The sequence below is a fragment of the Hemiscyllium ocellatum genome, chromosome 8 (assembly GCF_020745735.1).
Source record: "Hemiscyllium ocellatum isolate sHemOce1 chromosome 8, sHemOce1.pat.X.cur, whole genome shotgun sequence".
Taxonomy (NCBI): domain Eukaryota; kingdom Metazoa; phylum Chordata; class Chondrichthyes; order Orectolobiformes; family Hemiscylliidae; genus Hemiscyllium; species Hemiscyllium ocellatum.
Window position 1 is genome coordinate 44170320 of NC_083408.1, and position 16744 is coordinate 44187063.

At 36.4% G+C, this 16744-nt stretch overlaps 1 protein-coding gene across 5 annotated transcripts in view; it reads left to right on the plus strand.

The window, feature by feature from the left end:
* gphnb (gephyrin b) overlaps positions 1-16744 on the plus strand; it is a 536356-nt gene that overhangs the window by 291496 nt on the left and 228116 nt on the right. For 4 of the 5 annotated variants that reach the window (XM_060828874.1, XM_060828876.1, XM_060828875.1 and 1 more), the window contains exon 4: positions 9568-9660. The exons of the other annotated variant lie outside the window; for it this stretch is intronic. In XM_060828874.1, coding sequence (XP_060684857.1) covers positions 9568-9660 — 93 coding nt within the window. The remainder of the gene's footprint in view (positions 1-9567; positions 9661-16744) is intronic. 5 annotated transcript variants of the gene reach the window in all.

The following is a 16744-nucleotide window of genomic DNA, read 5'->3' on the forward strand; positions in this document are numbered from 1 at the left end:
AAATATTGTCCATCTTCAAGTGTACCTCACTTTATCTTTCTTTATAAACTGATTCAAACATGTGTTAATGAAACAAAACAAAACTTATCATGTTCTTTCGCAAAGGATCTTTTCCAGGTTAAATGGAGACTGTTGAGACTGAAATAACTGATTTCATCTTGTTGCTTTGCAATGCCAATTGCTGTAACTATTTAATTCGGAAAATCACAGCCAGTTGCATTTCCAAGATCAATTTCTCATTACCAGCAAAAGTATGGCAACCATTTTTTTTGTTTTGTCATCACAATAAAATACCATGTAGTGTTAAAAGTCCTTTGACAAAATTTTTGGAAAGATTTTAGTATTTTTGTTTATTGAAGCTGAAAGTTGCAAATAAGGATAAAAGCATTGAATGATCATACTGAGCATTTCCAAATAGTGCATCAATAAAGAGAGCTGTAATTTGTAGGAGGACAGGCAGTTAATTATTGGCTTCCACTGAGTGCAGTTGTCTTGCTTACCAAGAGAAATCTGAATACAAATAAAGAAGCTGTGGCCTTTAGCTGAACTTTAGAAAGCTCTGCTGTAAATAAAATGTGTTTCCATAAATTACTGAACCATACAGCTTGTAATCCATTTATTTTGTAACCGTTGTAAGGTCCTGATGTTTTGCAATCCTATGTTCACTGAAACATAAAATAACCAACCTTTCAATTTTGGAAATCACGAGTAGTCACTGGATAAGAGTTTGAAAATATTTTCACCCATAGTAGCTTGGTGATTTCAGTAAAATACAAATAAATCCAGTTACTGTACGACATACTATCAGGCAAACTAATCCAAGAACACAAAGTAACAAGATTACAGACAATGATCACCTTGGCATTTTGAACTTAATTTCAATGAAGTTTATGTTAAGGTTTCTGTTAGTGACAGAACTTAGTGCTAAAAAGCACAATGCAGCGAGCTGGTTTGAAGCTCCCACACATTTGATGGTTGGAAGAAGCCTGAGTGCGACACAAATCTTGCACAACACCAATTCATCTTTTCCATCTTGCCAAGTTCCTAAGTGCATGGTAATCAGCTGCTTGGGTCCTCACTGAACAGAGAAAGATTATAAAGCACACTGGTCAGTGGGGATTTAGAAGTGTTGGAGCTTGACAGCTTTTGTGATATACAAATAGATCAGCTACTCAGGAGGCGTGGAATTGGGAGAGGTCCCTGTGGTATAGACAGCAATTGGAGATTGCTGCAAAAAAAGGATGTAGTTCAGACTGCATACAGCAATAGAGAACCCCACTGGGAGAAATCGGAAACAAATTGACAGAGAGAAACACAGTGACATAAGCAGAGAATAAGAGACAGCAAAATGCTGAGAAAGATGAACGTTGAGAATGAGAGAGAATATATAAGGTAGAACAGTAATGAAAACATGCACAAAGAGAAAGACAAAGAAATAGCTAGAAAACTGAAATTTTGTCTTTGATTGAACAAATGTTATTTTGCACTTGCTAAAAGTTGTGAGCATGTGAATTTGAATCCAGGAATAGAGGGAGGAATTGGGCACAGAAAGAAATCTTCCACAGAACACTTCAAAATTAGAATCTGATCCACAGTTGGTTCTTGTTGATTCTCCTGAAGTGCAGCAATGATATCTACTTATTAACAGAGATTTTGGCACCAGGACCTGATCCACTGGAAATGGGCTCCCTCATGTGTCAGTGGACACAGGAGGCAACAAAAACAATCACAGTAAAAACAGTGAATCTGAATGGATAGAAAGCAGTTTTGTCTTTTGAAAGTCCTCATTGGACCAATATATTGTCTGTCAAAACCTGTTTGAAAACCTGTTTGAATCAATAGAGGCAGAATGTCATTTAGGATCCCTGGAGGCTCATCAGTGCTTTTGTATCTTATGCAAATAGCTGGTTTGTAATGCCCGATGCAACAGAAGCTAATAAATCAAATCATGCACAAAGCTTTTCATTTTTACCTTTCTGAGAATAAACTCAAAAACATACATTTGTGGTTCTGGATGATGTTATAATGCGATATTTCAGAAATTATTTAATATTGTTACTTCATTGACTGAGCAAGATTCTTAGGCAAAAGATACAAATTGTTCATGTATTGATTATCTACCACAAGAACATGAACTAGTAGTCAGTAAGTTCAGGCATTTTATTTTCTTGAAGGACATGGTTAGCCTTACTTAGCAAAGGTACTCTTGCCAAATCCAGAAACACTTTCAAAATTGACAGACTTGTTCTTCTTTTTCTGCTATTTGTCTGATTAGACCCACAAAGCGACAGTATGATAGCTCTTTAATTTAAAGCTGGCAAGATTGTTATGGATGTGAAAGGACATTCAGTACTTCTTTGATCATCCTTGCAAAGAGTCTCAGGATTCCAGTTTCCAATTGCTTTTCAAATCATCTCAGTGTATTTTCTTCTGTTACTTATCCTGAAAATCTATTCCATTCGTTGGCCACTTTTCATTTCGCATCTGCATTTTGTTGTGTGTGTTGAGATGCAATCTTATTGATCCTCAACATACCAAAACAGCTGACTTTCTAATCTTCCCCAAACCTGGCAGTTGCGATTATAGGCACAGCAAGGAGAAACTCAAGTTGGGTGTATCATTATGTCTGATATGTTCAACATATAAATTTAGGAAAAAATACCAATGGTTTGTTGAATAAATTTTAAGTTCATTGTATTATTTTTGGTAATTGTCCAACTTGGTTGCATGAGTCAGGCCTTCATTTTGGTTGCTACAAGAATCACTTCAATAGAAGTCATAGATTATATTTCAATTTGAAAGGAAGAATGGAAATTACTTTAGATGAAAGAAAAATAGGCCCATTAAAGTAAAAGCATAAAATAAAACTGAACCAGCCTAATTGTAGTTTTTGGGTGGATTGACACAGCAAGATAAAAAAAGGAGGTAAAGTTGGTATTTTCTCAGCATATCATAAGGCTACTCTCTCTCATGAGAGAGAGATGATTGGTGGTGATTTAACCTGAGGGTCACCATGCCTCAGGCTAGTAGAGCAGATAAAAAGGACAGTCTTTCATGTTAACCTCAGCCAATAGAGGAATTGAACTCACGCTGTTGGCATCAGTTTGTTTGCAAACCAGCCAGCTAGCTTACTGAGCTAACATCATCTTGTTCTGGTTTTCATGGACTGTCTACAGGTTAGCTCAGTTGCTGAACGATTTGTTTATGATGTTGTGTGACGCCAAGGGTTTAATTCCCACACTGGCTGAGGTTACAATTAAGGCCTCTCCTTCTCAACCTCTCCCCTTGCCTGAGGTGTGGTGACCCTCAGGTTAAACGACTACCAATTGTGTCTCTCTATTTAGTGAGCAACCCTGTAGTCTGGTAAGACTATGGAAATGTTATCACATGGATGTGTATACCTTCATTGAATACTCCTGTATGAACAGAAATACCGAAATTATTTTGGATTTAGAGGCACAATCATGTAAAACATTTTACTGCGAGGCTAATATCTTCATTTTCAAATGATTATTTACTGCTCACCCAAAAACATGCACCACAGCTCAGCCAAGATAGTTATTGTTTGTACATGCACAGTAAAATACTTCTTCTCTGGTCAGTGAGAGTTTATGCCCATAACTGTGCTTAAAGTTTACTCGTACCAAAGCAATACATTTTGAAATACTTTCAGTGTGTTAACTAATTTTCATTTTCATTCAGCCTTTGATTGAATAAACTGACTTGTTCGATTAACAGTTAATAATCTCTTATCATTATGTACGAATGCAAGATATTCATATTATTGCAGATCTAGAGTAATTATAATCATATTTACTGGTAAATTCATTGTTCCCATGTTCCCAATGGAGAGCTCCTGAGCAGGGAGCAGTGGTTGCAACAGCATCAATGCTATGTTGTTGTAGCCCTTTCTGACCCACGCTATTTCATTAAGGCGAATACACAAAGCTTATGTGCTGTGCCACTTGGACCTAAATGTCTACATTAGGTAGCAAGTAATCTAAGTGAAAATATTCGAAGCAATTATATCCTCAGCATAGTTTCCCAGACCCAAGCATCCTCAGCTGCTTTACCAGTGACCATCCTTCCCTCCATAGGTCAGAATTGAGGATATTTACTGATGATTGAAGATGATTCAGGTCTATGGCAATGAGATTTTTTTGTTATCGTTAAATGAAGATATCATTCTGAACTGGTTTTGACATATCTCTCTGAAACTGACAATCAAGTCTGGTGTTCACAAGCACGCAGTTCAACATGCAAATCCAAACATTGCAGTCACTGATGTATCATTCCTTCACAGGATGCTTTTTGAAGTCCACAATAGAAAATCAATTTTTCTAAATTATCGAATTGATGAGAATCTCTTCTTTTAGACTGCATCGTGGGTGTTTAAAAACCACCAAAATGATTATTTTTAAAAATTAATGAGGTGTAATTGGCTGTTTATTAGCTGACTAAACTATATAGCTTGATGTATTTTCTTGAAAACTAATTTTATATTTTTGTACTGTCAGATTTTGCATTGATTAAAACTGATTTTTAACATTAAAATATGTATTTTTAAGTTGTTTTGCTGTTTCGGTTAATAATGTATATGTCTCGAACTTCAAGTAAAGTAGTCAAATTATAAAATTGTGAAATAAGACCAGTGCATTTTGCTTCCAGGTTTGCTGCCTCTGAGATTGGCAGCTTATCCTGCTTTTTATTCATGTTTGGGCATTGCTGTTTATGCCAGCATTTATTGCCCAACTCTAATTGCCCTTGAGAAAATGGTGGAGAGTCACTTGCAGGTGTTGGCAGCATGGTATTTTTCCTTCTGGCTGATAGAGGTAGTGGGTTTGGAAGGTACTAATGATTACATCACTCATGCAGGGTGCTGAGAGATCCATTGGTCAGGTTCAAATTAAAATCAGTGAAGTTGAAACCAATACCACAAGAAATTATTGGATCTTTATGAATAAATTTCCTTGAGGTCAGTACTAAGCATCATAATTTTAATGTTCACAGCAAAATCTAGTCATTATGAATTTTCTTCAAAACCAACCAACTTTAACATTGCAAATCAAAAAGTGAACAGATGCAATCACTTAGATTTCTACTATACCATGGTATTAGAATAGATTTGAACAGGGGTTTTCTGCACATGACTGGTGTTTTCTAATACATATTGCATGGGCAGTAAATTTCTCACAATGACAGGGAGAAGTACCAAAGCATAAATGCATATTTAAAATTTAATAATTTTATTCCTCTGGAATAGTTAAAGTTAAAGATTAGATTAGTGTTATGATTATTATTTTGAACTTCAGCTACCTATTTTAGACAATTTCATGTATATAATTGTCTCAAAATTTTGCATTTCAGCAGGTGCTTCGGTACTCTGAACCAAGAGGCTTCTTTGCATTTTTAATTGAATCAGGAAATAGTTCATATTTGCAACCATTTTACATTACTAAAAATGCAATGTTCTTTTTAGTTTGAACTTATTGCTAATTGTAATGAATAACTTACTATTGATAAAAATTGTGAGAACCATACATAAAAGCATATTTTTTCAAACTGAATTATGAAAGAAATTCTGTTTTTCTTCTAAAAAAAATTCTTAAAACTTTACATGTACAACTTCAAGTGGAATCTAAAAGATGCATCTAAAATGTTTTTTTTCCCACTGTTAGATTCCCTTCTTTACATTCTTACACATTTGATGCAACTACAAACGTCAACTTCTGTGAACAGCCACAATTTATTTCAGCAAGTACAAACTTTTGGAGGATCACTTAACACTCTTCGCTATGCTTGCAGAGCGTATCAAGCGAAGCTTTCTGAACAAGGGAACTGTCCTCCCTTTATACAGAGTTTTACATCATAGTTAGTCATGCACGCAAGACACAATCTCCTGCACTCCCCCATAGTCACATGCCACCCAAAAATAACGTAAAGCAATTAGATTATTTTCAGAAACAATGTATGATTAGGTTATTCCTTAAAGCAGTGTGTGATTAGGTTATTCCTTAAACTGCAGCCTTTACAGAGTATGATTAAATTGTCACTCCTACCTGCAAGACAGAAAAACACACCCCCCCGGGACATCCAACTTCTTTCATGTCAGCAGAACAAATTAACCCTTTAACATCTCACCACAAGCAGCCAGGGTAGTAATCTCAAAGCAATGCTGCCATTAGTAAATAATGGTTAAAGTTAAATTATAACTTCATTTATATTCTTAATAGCATACATTGATTAGTGATTGCATCTAACATGAATCATTTTCAGTTCAAACCTAAATTGATCTGCAGATTTCAAATGGTGATAACAAATTCAGACATAGATTATCACTCTATCTCATCTACAATTCCAATTTCTAACTTTACATCATAGTTTCTGTTTCCATCATCCAAACATATGTTTCCTTCAGGTTTAGCTTTATTTGTCATCCATAACTTGAAATGGCTATTTCTTGTTTACCAACTTCTTACATATCAAATAAGTTCATCTCCTCTTCAATGTCTCAAAAAAGCTTTTTTTCTCCATGATATCTATTCAAAATAATTGAAATACTTCCTAACAATTGTGTCAGCATTGGAAGCACCATCCAAAAACATTTGACTAAATCATGGCCACTTTTGAAAGGAAAAATGCAATGAGCTGAGACTGACTGCTTCAGTTTATGTTTAAGATGGAATCGTACTCTAATTCAGCTGGATGAGTCTATAATGAGGGCAGATGCCTTAAGTGCACAATGAAATAATTTGAGGTGCAATGGTAAAGACAGACATTTATCACTGCCTACTAGATAAATCCTTCAGTTGTGACTCTGGTAGTGCTGATGAGACCCTGGAATTAATTATTAATGCACAGAGGACCATAGCATAAAGAACAAGAGGATGATGAGGTGATGCATGAAACATAGCAGTGATATTCTGTCCAGATTCTTAAATCAGTGTTGAGGTTTAGAGATTGAAGCTTGTATTCCTGACAATGGTATCAAGCTCATGATTAAATGCAAGTGACTGCCGTGGTGCTGCTGAGGTCATGATCTTCCTGACCACATTTCCATAACACACAACAAAGTGGATCAATCATGGGAGAAGGCCATTGACATTCATTCTATTCGCAGAGTCATAAAATGTGCAGCATGGAAACAGACCCTTCGGTCTAACCCCTCCATGCCAACCAGATATCCTAACCTAATCTCGTCCCATTTGCCAGCACTTGACCCATAACCTCTAAACCCATCCAGATGTACCAGCCTCCACTACTTCCACTGGCAGCTCATGCCATAAACGCACCACCCACTGCATGAAAGCGTTGCCTCTTAGGTCCCATTTAAATCTTTCCCCTCTCATACTAAACCTATGCCCTCTAGTTCTGGACTCCCCCATCCCAGGGAAAAGACTTGTCTATTTAACCTGTGCATGCCATTCATGATTTTATAAACCTCTATAAGGTAACCCCTCAGCCACCGACATTCCAGGGAAAACAGCCTCTCCCTTTAGTTCAAATCTTCCAACCCTGGCAACATCCTTGTAAATCTTTGTAAAACCATTTTAGTCAATTATAGGTCTCAGGCAAAAAAAAATCAGATGACGGAAATTAAAATCTGACAGTCCACTTTTACCACTATCATAACACCTCCCCACTGTGAAGAATAAAAGTCTCCTTTCTGTTGCAGTCTCTTTACAAGATCAGTATGAAATAACAACATAAAAATTGGGACAGCCCATGCATTCAAACATCTCATTTGTAATTTCTTCATTCTAAACTGGGTTTGACATCTGCCTTGGGTCTAGTAGACACTTGATTCTCAAATACTCTAAGCATTAGAAAACAGCAGCGAAGAGAGTCAAATAAGAAAAATAAGTGGTAAAAAGACAAAAATAATGGAACTTTATTTAGATATAAGTAATATTTGGGACAAATGAACTGAATTAATGCCCCAATGAGTGCTATTTCAAAACTCTTAAAGCATCATGGTTACAAGAAGAGCAAAGTTAGGAACTAAATTTTCAGAGGTATGTAACTTTTTCAAAGGACAGGCAGGAAAAGAAGGATCGTGAGGTAGTGCTGCTAGTTCAATGAGGAATAAGTACGACTGCAAGAAAGGATTGGGTGATTTAGAAACCATATCAGCTCAGTTAAGAAATACCGAGAAGATGAAGATACTGGTGAGAGTGGTCTATAAGCTCCTGAACAGTTCTACAGGACAGAAAATAAATTATTAGATAACAAGGTCATGTAAAAAAGATAGTCACTTATTATGAATGACTTTAAATTTCAAGTAGATTAGGAAAATCAAATTGGCAAAGGAACACATCAGGAAAAATGGCTTTAAATAATATAAGGTTCTTGAGCAAGAAATATTATTTTTGGTCTGTTAGCCTGACAAGCAAAGTAACAAAGCAATACTAAAATGAAAATAAAAAACAGTGGATGCTGGAATGTGAAACAAAAACAGGAAGTTCTGGAGAAACTGGAGTTCTATCGTCTGATGAACACTCAATTTAAATGTTTTTTTCTCACCACAAATGCTGGCAGACCTGGTGAATTTCTCCAGAACTTTCTGTTTTTGTAACAAAGTAATTCTCTTCCTCTTCACATGCTGTTCTCTGGAAACAGATTTTCTTTTGTATTTATAGTAAAGTAGGCATTGTGCTTTATTGTATGAATGTTGATTGTCATTAGTATCATGAACCTGAAAAGTGAAGATGAATGTGAAGAAAGAAAGCAAGTTGCTTTTTTCATAGCCCCGTTAATGTTTCAATCATTCACACTAGTTGAGTATTTTACCCTACCTTAACGACATGCTAACAAGACACACAGTTCACTTTGAATCAGGGATGACCCAAATTGAATGTTATCTTTACAAATTTTATATTTTGAGTTAGTCAAAGATAATGTGCAATGGACCCCATTTGGATATAAATTCCTTTGTCTCAAATGTCTGTTATCCTGGGGGTGAGGAGTTGGTATCCTTATTTTTACTTGGGAATTACAGTACAATAAGAATAACATTGAGTGGTGTGATATTTAATACAACTGAATGTTCATCCTTTTTAAAAATAAACTACTCACCCTATTTACTGTCCATGCTAAGAAGCTTAGTTTCTTGAAAAACACTGTTAGCTATTAGTCAGAGAGAAGTTGCTGATACAGATTCACAATTCATAACATTCCCTCTTCTGCACAGTTGGAATAAAGAGGAGTAAATCCATAATACTGAATATTTATCCATTCACTGAGCTTCACCGAATTTCTAAATAGTGAAAATTTGAAATCCCAGAATAATTTAGTACAGCATTGAGAATGCTACTTTGTGGACCTGTATCTGGGAATTAAAACAGATATGATAAAGCTGTGCTACTTTCAATTGTATTTGTCATTTTCAGTGGATTAGAATGCTGTTTGATTGTGTTCAGACTTGGTCATGTAGATGTGCCAGATCCTATCTGAGCCTCTAAATGTACTTTGTAGATGTGAAAGCACAAGGATTAATGTGTTCATGCTTTTTGTGTTTATATTTTATTCCTGATGCAGTAACCAGGAATACTATGTGTTCTGTTTCAGGAAACTCTCATAGAATGGTGTGATGATAAGGAATTGAACCTTATTTTAACTACTGGGGGGACTGGGTTTGCTCCAAGAGATGTAACTCCAGAGGTGAGTGTTTCTTTATAGATGCGCCAAGTAATCAGAACTTCCAAAGAAATTTACTCTTCTGAGCCTCTTTCATAATGTAACAGCCTTCATACATTAACTTGTTCTTGCTCTTAACCTTCTAACAAATACTTTGCCAAACATGAGCTTATTAAGGCCAGTCAGCATGGATCTTAAAAGCAGGTAGTCCTTGGACAACATTTTAACATTCTTCATTGTAGTAACGAAGCGTAGGCAAAGAAAATACACTATACATGGTTTAAACTGATTTTCAAAAAAAAGCATTTATCAATACATTAAAAAAAAATCAAAGGTATTAAGAGTTGGTGAGAGATGATTGGACAACAGAAAAGCTGAATGCAGTTATGTGGTGAGTAGTATTTCACAAGGCTCTATTTTGGCTAAACACTTGAGTAGGTTCTACATGTTATTAAGAAGTGCATGTGCACATTATTATGTTCATAATCTGTATTTTTGTCCAAATTTTCAATGATATTATCATGTCACATAATGTAAGATTGGTGTATGGGCATTTGAATTGGAAAACCCTGTATGTTACAGACATTGCAGCAGAATTTCCATCTGTAGTGGTGCTGTGGCCTGGTTTACCCCATTTGTCTGTTTATTTTTGATGGCAAAAGTTTTTTTTTCCAGACTTTGAGTTTATAATTTCATGTCTGGTGATTTCATTTTGGTTTTTAATAGAAACATGTTTTCCATGCAGTTTATTCTTGGCTAGGGGCATAATTTTGCTACTTCACACTTTGAAATCAGATTATGGTCCTAAGGTATTCTTACTTAATCTTTTCATCATATCTAGACAGCCCTACCATCATGTCCTCCAGCATTGTACTTAAGCATTGAGCTAGAGATTGCAGCCCACTTTTTGCCACTTTTGACCCCTAAATCATATCTTCTCTGATACCTTCCATGATTTCCTGCCATGGCATCTGTGTGTTTGAACTTTTCTGATATACTTCCAAAACTTCCAGAGCCTTTTTCTCAAACCTTTCACCTAATTACTTCCATTTAACCTCCATTCACAACCAATCTAATTTTTTGGTCCAAGCTTCCCCTTGAATTCTTTCTCAATGTATACTCCTTGGCTTTTTCTGTAATCTCTCAATTAACACCTCTCCTAACAAAATGTTATTTTTTTAAGGAAATATACCCATTCTAATAAAACCTATATTTCATGAAACCATGCTAATCTCAACTCATGAGGGCCAAAGCCCAACCAGTGGTTAAGGTTTTCTGAAAATTTAACATGATCCCAAAAGTGAAATTCGGAAGATTTTCAAAACTTAGCAATAAGCCAAAAACATTAGCAATTCTCATCAAGTCTGTGACATTTCATCAGTTCTGATGAGTGTTACTAACTGTATCAAGTGTTTTGTTAACACAACTCATTTCTATCTATATCTTGTGGCTTTAGATTCAAAGGTCTTGGTTCACTTACCTTTCTGATAGCTTGATTTGCTTGCTCTGCCATTTTTATTCATTCATTGAACATGAGTGTTGCTGACAAGACCAGAATTTATTGCCCAACCCCAATTGCCCAGAGGGCAGGCCAGACCAGATAAGGAAGATAGTTTACTCAAGGACATTAGTAAAGCAGATGGATTTTTCTGACACTGAATAATCATTCAGACTTTTTTTTTATGGAGTTCAGATTCTACCGTCAGCCATGGTCCCCAAAGCCCAGATTCCTGAATTAATAGTCTGGAGATAATACCATTAGGCCTCACCTCCCCATGATGAACTGTGTAGCTGTTCTCGAGGGCTCCCAGTTCCTCTACGATATTTTAAATCTCTTGATGAGAGATCTTGGCAGTGGAGTTTAGAGAATTGCAAAACTGCTGTTCATGCTATGGCACCTGAATTTTGATTTATGTTATTTAAGACTATAGGAATAAATGGATTAGTCAAAAAGATGGGAAGGTGGGAGAGGATAAAATTCATTGTAAAAAGTATGAAAAAGTACATATTGGAGGTGAGAAGAGGAGAAAAGTGATGTGTGTTACAGTTCATTAAATTTGAGTTGAAGCATGTTGTAACCTTTGTTCTGTCACATGGCTGATGAGAAATCTCTCCTGTCCTTACTAATTGCAGTTCATCTGAACTGGAAAGATTTGCAGATTAATGCTTAACCAATTTGTTGGCATTATGAATGCACATTCTTCGGCCTTCAAATTCTGAAGTGGGACTTGAATTTGGGCTTCTGGCTCAGGTGCAGGTATACTACATACTATACAATAAGACTTCCAAAGGGAAAGGTCATTCACTTTTAATGATAGAGTATGTAAATAAAGCAGCTACATTGCATTACCCAATTTTAAGTTTTAACATGTAGCCATAAATTAGATAATTGTGGTATACAATTCGGAGTTTTATGTTATTAGTCTTTATTACAAACCATTGGGAAACAACAAAATGGAAGATTTTGTACTTTCAAACTGTGAAGTCTGATGACTGTAGTTTGTAACAGAGCTTTTTAAAAAATCTAAAAGGTAGCATAGCATATACTGTGGTTACGCTGTTACATTACAGTGCTTTATATTAAAAGACTTTTTTCTCCTTATGTTGGACAGACAGATGCAACCTGTTTCTCAGCCTGCACATTATTTAAAAGCATTAATACCTTATTTCAAAGTCTAACCATTTAAACTCTTTAAATTGGGTAGTTAATCTTTTCAGTGAATGTTTGTTTATGAGGAAGTGTGTTATTTTGGAACATTAATGGACAGCAAGGAAAGCGATGGCCCATGGGTTTGATCCACTAGCTTGACAGTTCTCCATTTTGGATTTATTGCAATGGTGAAGAATGGAGAGAATACACATTAGTCACTTGGATGAAATAAAATAGAAGATACAGTATATATTGACTCTTGAGGCTTTTCTTATGATTGGCTCAGAGAGAATTTGTCAAAGCCTCGACAAGCAGGTCATGTGCACTAAAATCTAGGGTAGATTTCTCTTCAAACTGTAATTTGAAAAACATGTGTAGAGATTTAATCCTTGTGCTTCCAGTTAATGAACTACCAAACAATACTTTTAAGTCTTGATTAAGGTGGAGACCCACTGATGGCATAATGATGGTCATTAATCAAAATTAAAACATAAATTGGGTTGAATTCTATTGGCAGTGGGATTAATGGTGCAAGAAAAATGGACACATGTGATTAAATTTGCTATCTGAATCAGATTTTTGATTAGCGATGATTTAGAGCTCTTCTGCCACTGGGGAGTTTTTATTCTTTATATTGATCATTTCATTGTACATTATTAAGAAATCGTCCCAGTGACTTGCCTGACGATCATTGGGATTTTAATGAAGACACTGAAGAGAGCTTTATTAGAAAACAGAATGAAAGTAACCTAAACTTTCCCATTATTGCTTATAAAGAACGGCACTGCATAGTGCCACAACTGCTTAATATCTTCAGCTAAACACCAACTTTGGATGTGTACCTACTTAAGTAGGTAATCATTTTAATCCCCAGGAGATTTCAATGTTAATAATTGATTAATGCATAAAATCAAAACAGCTAATGTATCTCACAGCATGCTAATTCCAGTTGCAACCTCTAAATATTTTTCATATCATGCTGTTATTTCTGCTTTAATACCAGAATCCTGTGCATTTGGAGAAACTAGTCTGTCACAGCTATTTGTTACGGTGCAAGAAATGTTTAACTGTATTAACCAATCAACTGAAACATATTTAACAACAGTAATTCTATAGCAGGAAATGGTATGCAATGATAATTTGTTGGGGGATTGTACTTAAAATCAAATAATTTTTACAACTGAATTATTTGATTTTGTTCAAAGGCTGAGATGCATAAACTTGAGATTGCCTGAAGTTTTCTCCACATCCATGGAGAAGCTCCTAATATCTGCCCATCAAGGGCATAATAGGAAACTCTCGAGAATCAAATACCTGAACCTATATACTGTAGTTCTCTTGTACAGCAACGTGGAGTTGAAGTAAAAGGTCAACTCTGATCTGATTGACTAGCTATGCAGGTTTGAGAATCTGCAAGACCTAGTTCTGCTGCTTTCAAAAATTGTGTGTATTTCACAGGCTGCTCACAAAGACACATAGAGCAGATATGGAATTCACATGATGACGGCATTTTTGAAAAAAAACACTATCATTTGTCCGGGACAAAGCACCCCACTTGATTGACACCGTATCCACTAAACATCCATTCCCTCCACTGCCAATGCTTAGTACAAGATGCAGTGCAGAAATTCATCTGTGTCATTAGACAGTATCTTTAAAACTCACAACCACCACCACTGAGAAGGATAAGAGCAGTCATTACATAACTGGTTCCCTTCCAAGACATTCACCGTCCCGACTTGGAAATATATTACCATTCCTTCAATGTCAGTGAGCCAAAATCTTGGAACTCCTTTCCTAATGGCACTGTGGCTCTATCTCACCAAATGGGCTGCAGTGGTTCATGAAGGTAGCTCATCACCAGACTCTCAAGGGCAGCTAGGGACAGGGAATAAATAGTGTGACCAGCAGCATTCACTTCCCAAGGATGAATAAATAAATTCTTCATTACTGGCATCATGCTGCAAAGGGATTTAACCATTGATATTATAGTACCTCAACACTGACATCTTCATCGAAAACGTTTGATTCTCATGAAAGTTGATTCTTGCTTTGTGTCCATTGTCACTGCAGATCCAGTGAGCTTTCCTAGATGTTCTCATCCTGACAAATGAGGCAACATCTTTGCAAAATAGTTCTAAAATGCAACAAATTGTTGCACTCCTTTCACATCTATTAGTTGCTGAACCTTCTCTGCATCTTGTCAAGCTCTGGGTGAAATCCTTTCTCTGTCATGACCTACATACATGACTTCTGCCATCTTCAATTGCATCTCTTTGTTCAGCTTCAGGTTCATCTGGTAAGCTCTCTCAAACAGTTGCATTCGATTCTTATTGCGATCTGTGATGGCTTCTTCCATTTTGTCTCCGTATCCATGGACTAGATTATACACAGTAGCTTCATGCTCATGTTTTTTCTAGAACAATGGAAATGCTATGCAACTATCTGAATCTCCCAAATAATACCCAAAATGTAATTAGAAAAGTCCTGCTCTCATCCAATTCAAATGACAGTAACCATCTTCACATTAAGAGTTGCGAAGACCTTTTTACATTGGCAAGTTGTGTCACAACTTCTTCAGTGGTTGACATGGGATAGTTAAATCTTTTTAAAGCTCTATTGGATACTTTGGATCTGTGCAAACTCAGTTTTCCTGATTTTTCACTGCTATCATGCTGCTAATCCCTTCCTTCGGATTTGTCACTTGCTTTATTGGGTTGATGTTTTCCACTTATAGAGTCATTCTGCATGGAAATAGACCTTTTGGTCCAACTTGTCTGTGCTGACCAGACATCCCAATCTGACTAGTGCCATTTGCCAGCTTTTGACCCATAGCCCTCTAAACCCTTCCTATTCATACACCAATCTAGACGCCATTTAAATGTTGTAATTGCCTACACTACTTCCTCTGGCAGCTCATTCCACACACACACATCACCCTTTGCGTATAGAAAATTGCCCCTCAGATCCTTGTTAAATATTTCTCCTTTCACCTTAAACCACGCCCTCTAGTTTTGGACTCCCCTACCCTCAGAAAAAGATCTTGGCTATTCACCACCTCCATGCCCCTTGTGAGTTTATCTATCTTGTGATTCAGGTTAAACTTGACGGTAGTTGCAACTGTCCTTCGCAGATGCTGCATTGGTTTCACGCTGTCATCTCAATTGAGACAATATTCATCAGGAAAACATCCAAGATTTACATAAGCATATTTGTAATCTTCTGAGATAGATTCAACAGTCAATGGCTTCGTGGCCTGCCAAATCCTGCAAAGCTCTTCTGGCATATTTAGAATTGTTCATCCAAAATTTCTACTTACTTAGCTGAGATGAGAGGATGTTATTTGATGCCTATTGTTGCAACTCCAGATGTTCACTCTTCCCATTGTGTTGAGTTTTCAGCCCTCTTAACCTGAGTATTGGTCCATTATATAACTCCAGTCTGACCTTAAAAGGGTTTCATTTTTGAATCACTGTCTTGAGCTACTTCACACAGGTTTGTGAAACACATTATGTTGTTTGAAGCACAGTTTCTGACATTATATGTTCACTTAATGCTCTCCTGCAGTCATCATTCCAACAGTTGCAAACCATTTTTCACCTTGAGACCTTAACAGTGCCAACCTGTTATATGTTCAAAAGTGATTCAACAGAATGATCTGCTGCTATCTCTCTAGCAACCATCTTTATAGGTATGTTTGCTTCTGTCTGGTTGAACAATTGTTTGTAAAATGATTAGGCTTTTTGCTGTTAGATCCCCATTTTCTCTATGCTGAACACACTTCCATTTTGTGATGTCCTCTGCAAGATTTACATCCTGTCCCCTAGCCTTTACCATTCTGCTGACTTTTCTACAAGTATATCTCCCTTTTTCTCAGTCTGTTGTTCATGTTCTGCTTGGCATGTTTTCAGCATGCTGCAAAGACTCCCATTAGTATGGGAGCATCAGGATCAGTACCCTGGATTAGTATAAGGATCCTCAAACAGTCCAATCTCTTAATGAAATAATCTACATGTATCAGTACCATCACAAACTGATCAATAGCCTCTCTTTTCTCTTGAACTCTGTTGAACGAAGAGCATTCCTAAGTAACATTAATATGAAGTTCAAAGTCTGTCCTCAAAGCCTATAAACTCACTCCTATCTGTTTTTTCTCTGCTATTAAAAGAAATCTAGGCTGCAGTGCATCTTGTGATATATTTTCCCCAGCACTGACAGCAGGGTATCTACTCTATTTTGCTGTCTTTTGATTTTCCAGCTATTTTATAGTTTTGCAACTGAGAATGGATGAACATCCTATTACTCCAGCTATTTCCTTTCATTTCCACAATGACGGGGGTGAAAAAATTCTCCCCAATTTCAACTCTCCAGGGCCTCAAAGGTTGCAGGCTATTGTGTTTTTTTTAACTTCTGCCTTGCTGTTTCTGCTCTGACAATCCACATACTTTCAGCTTTGCC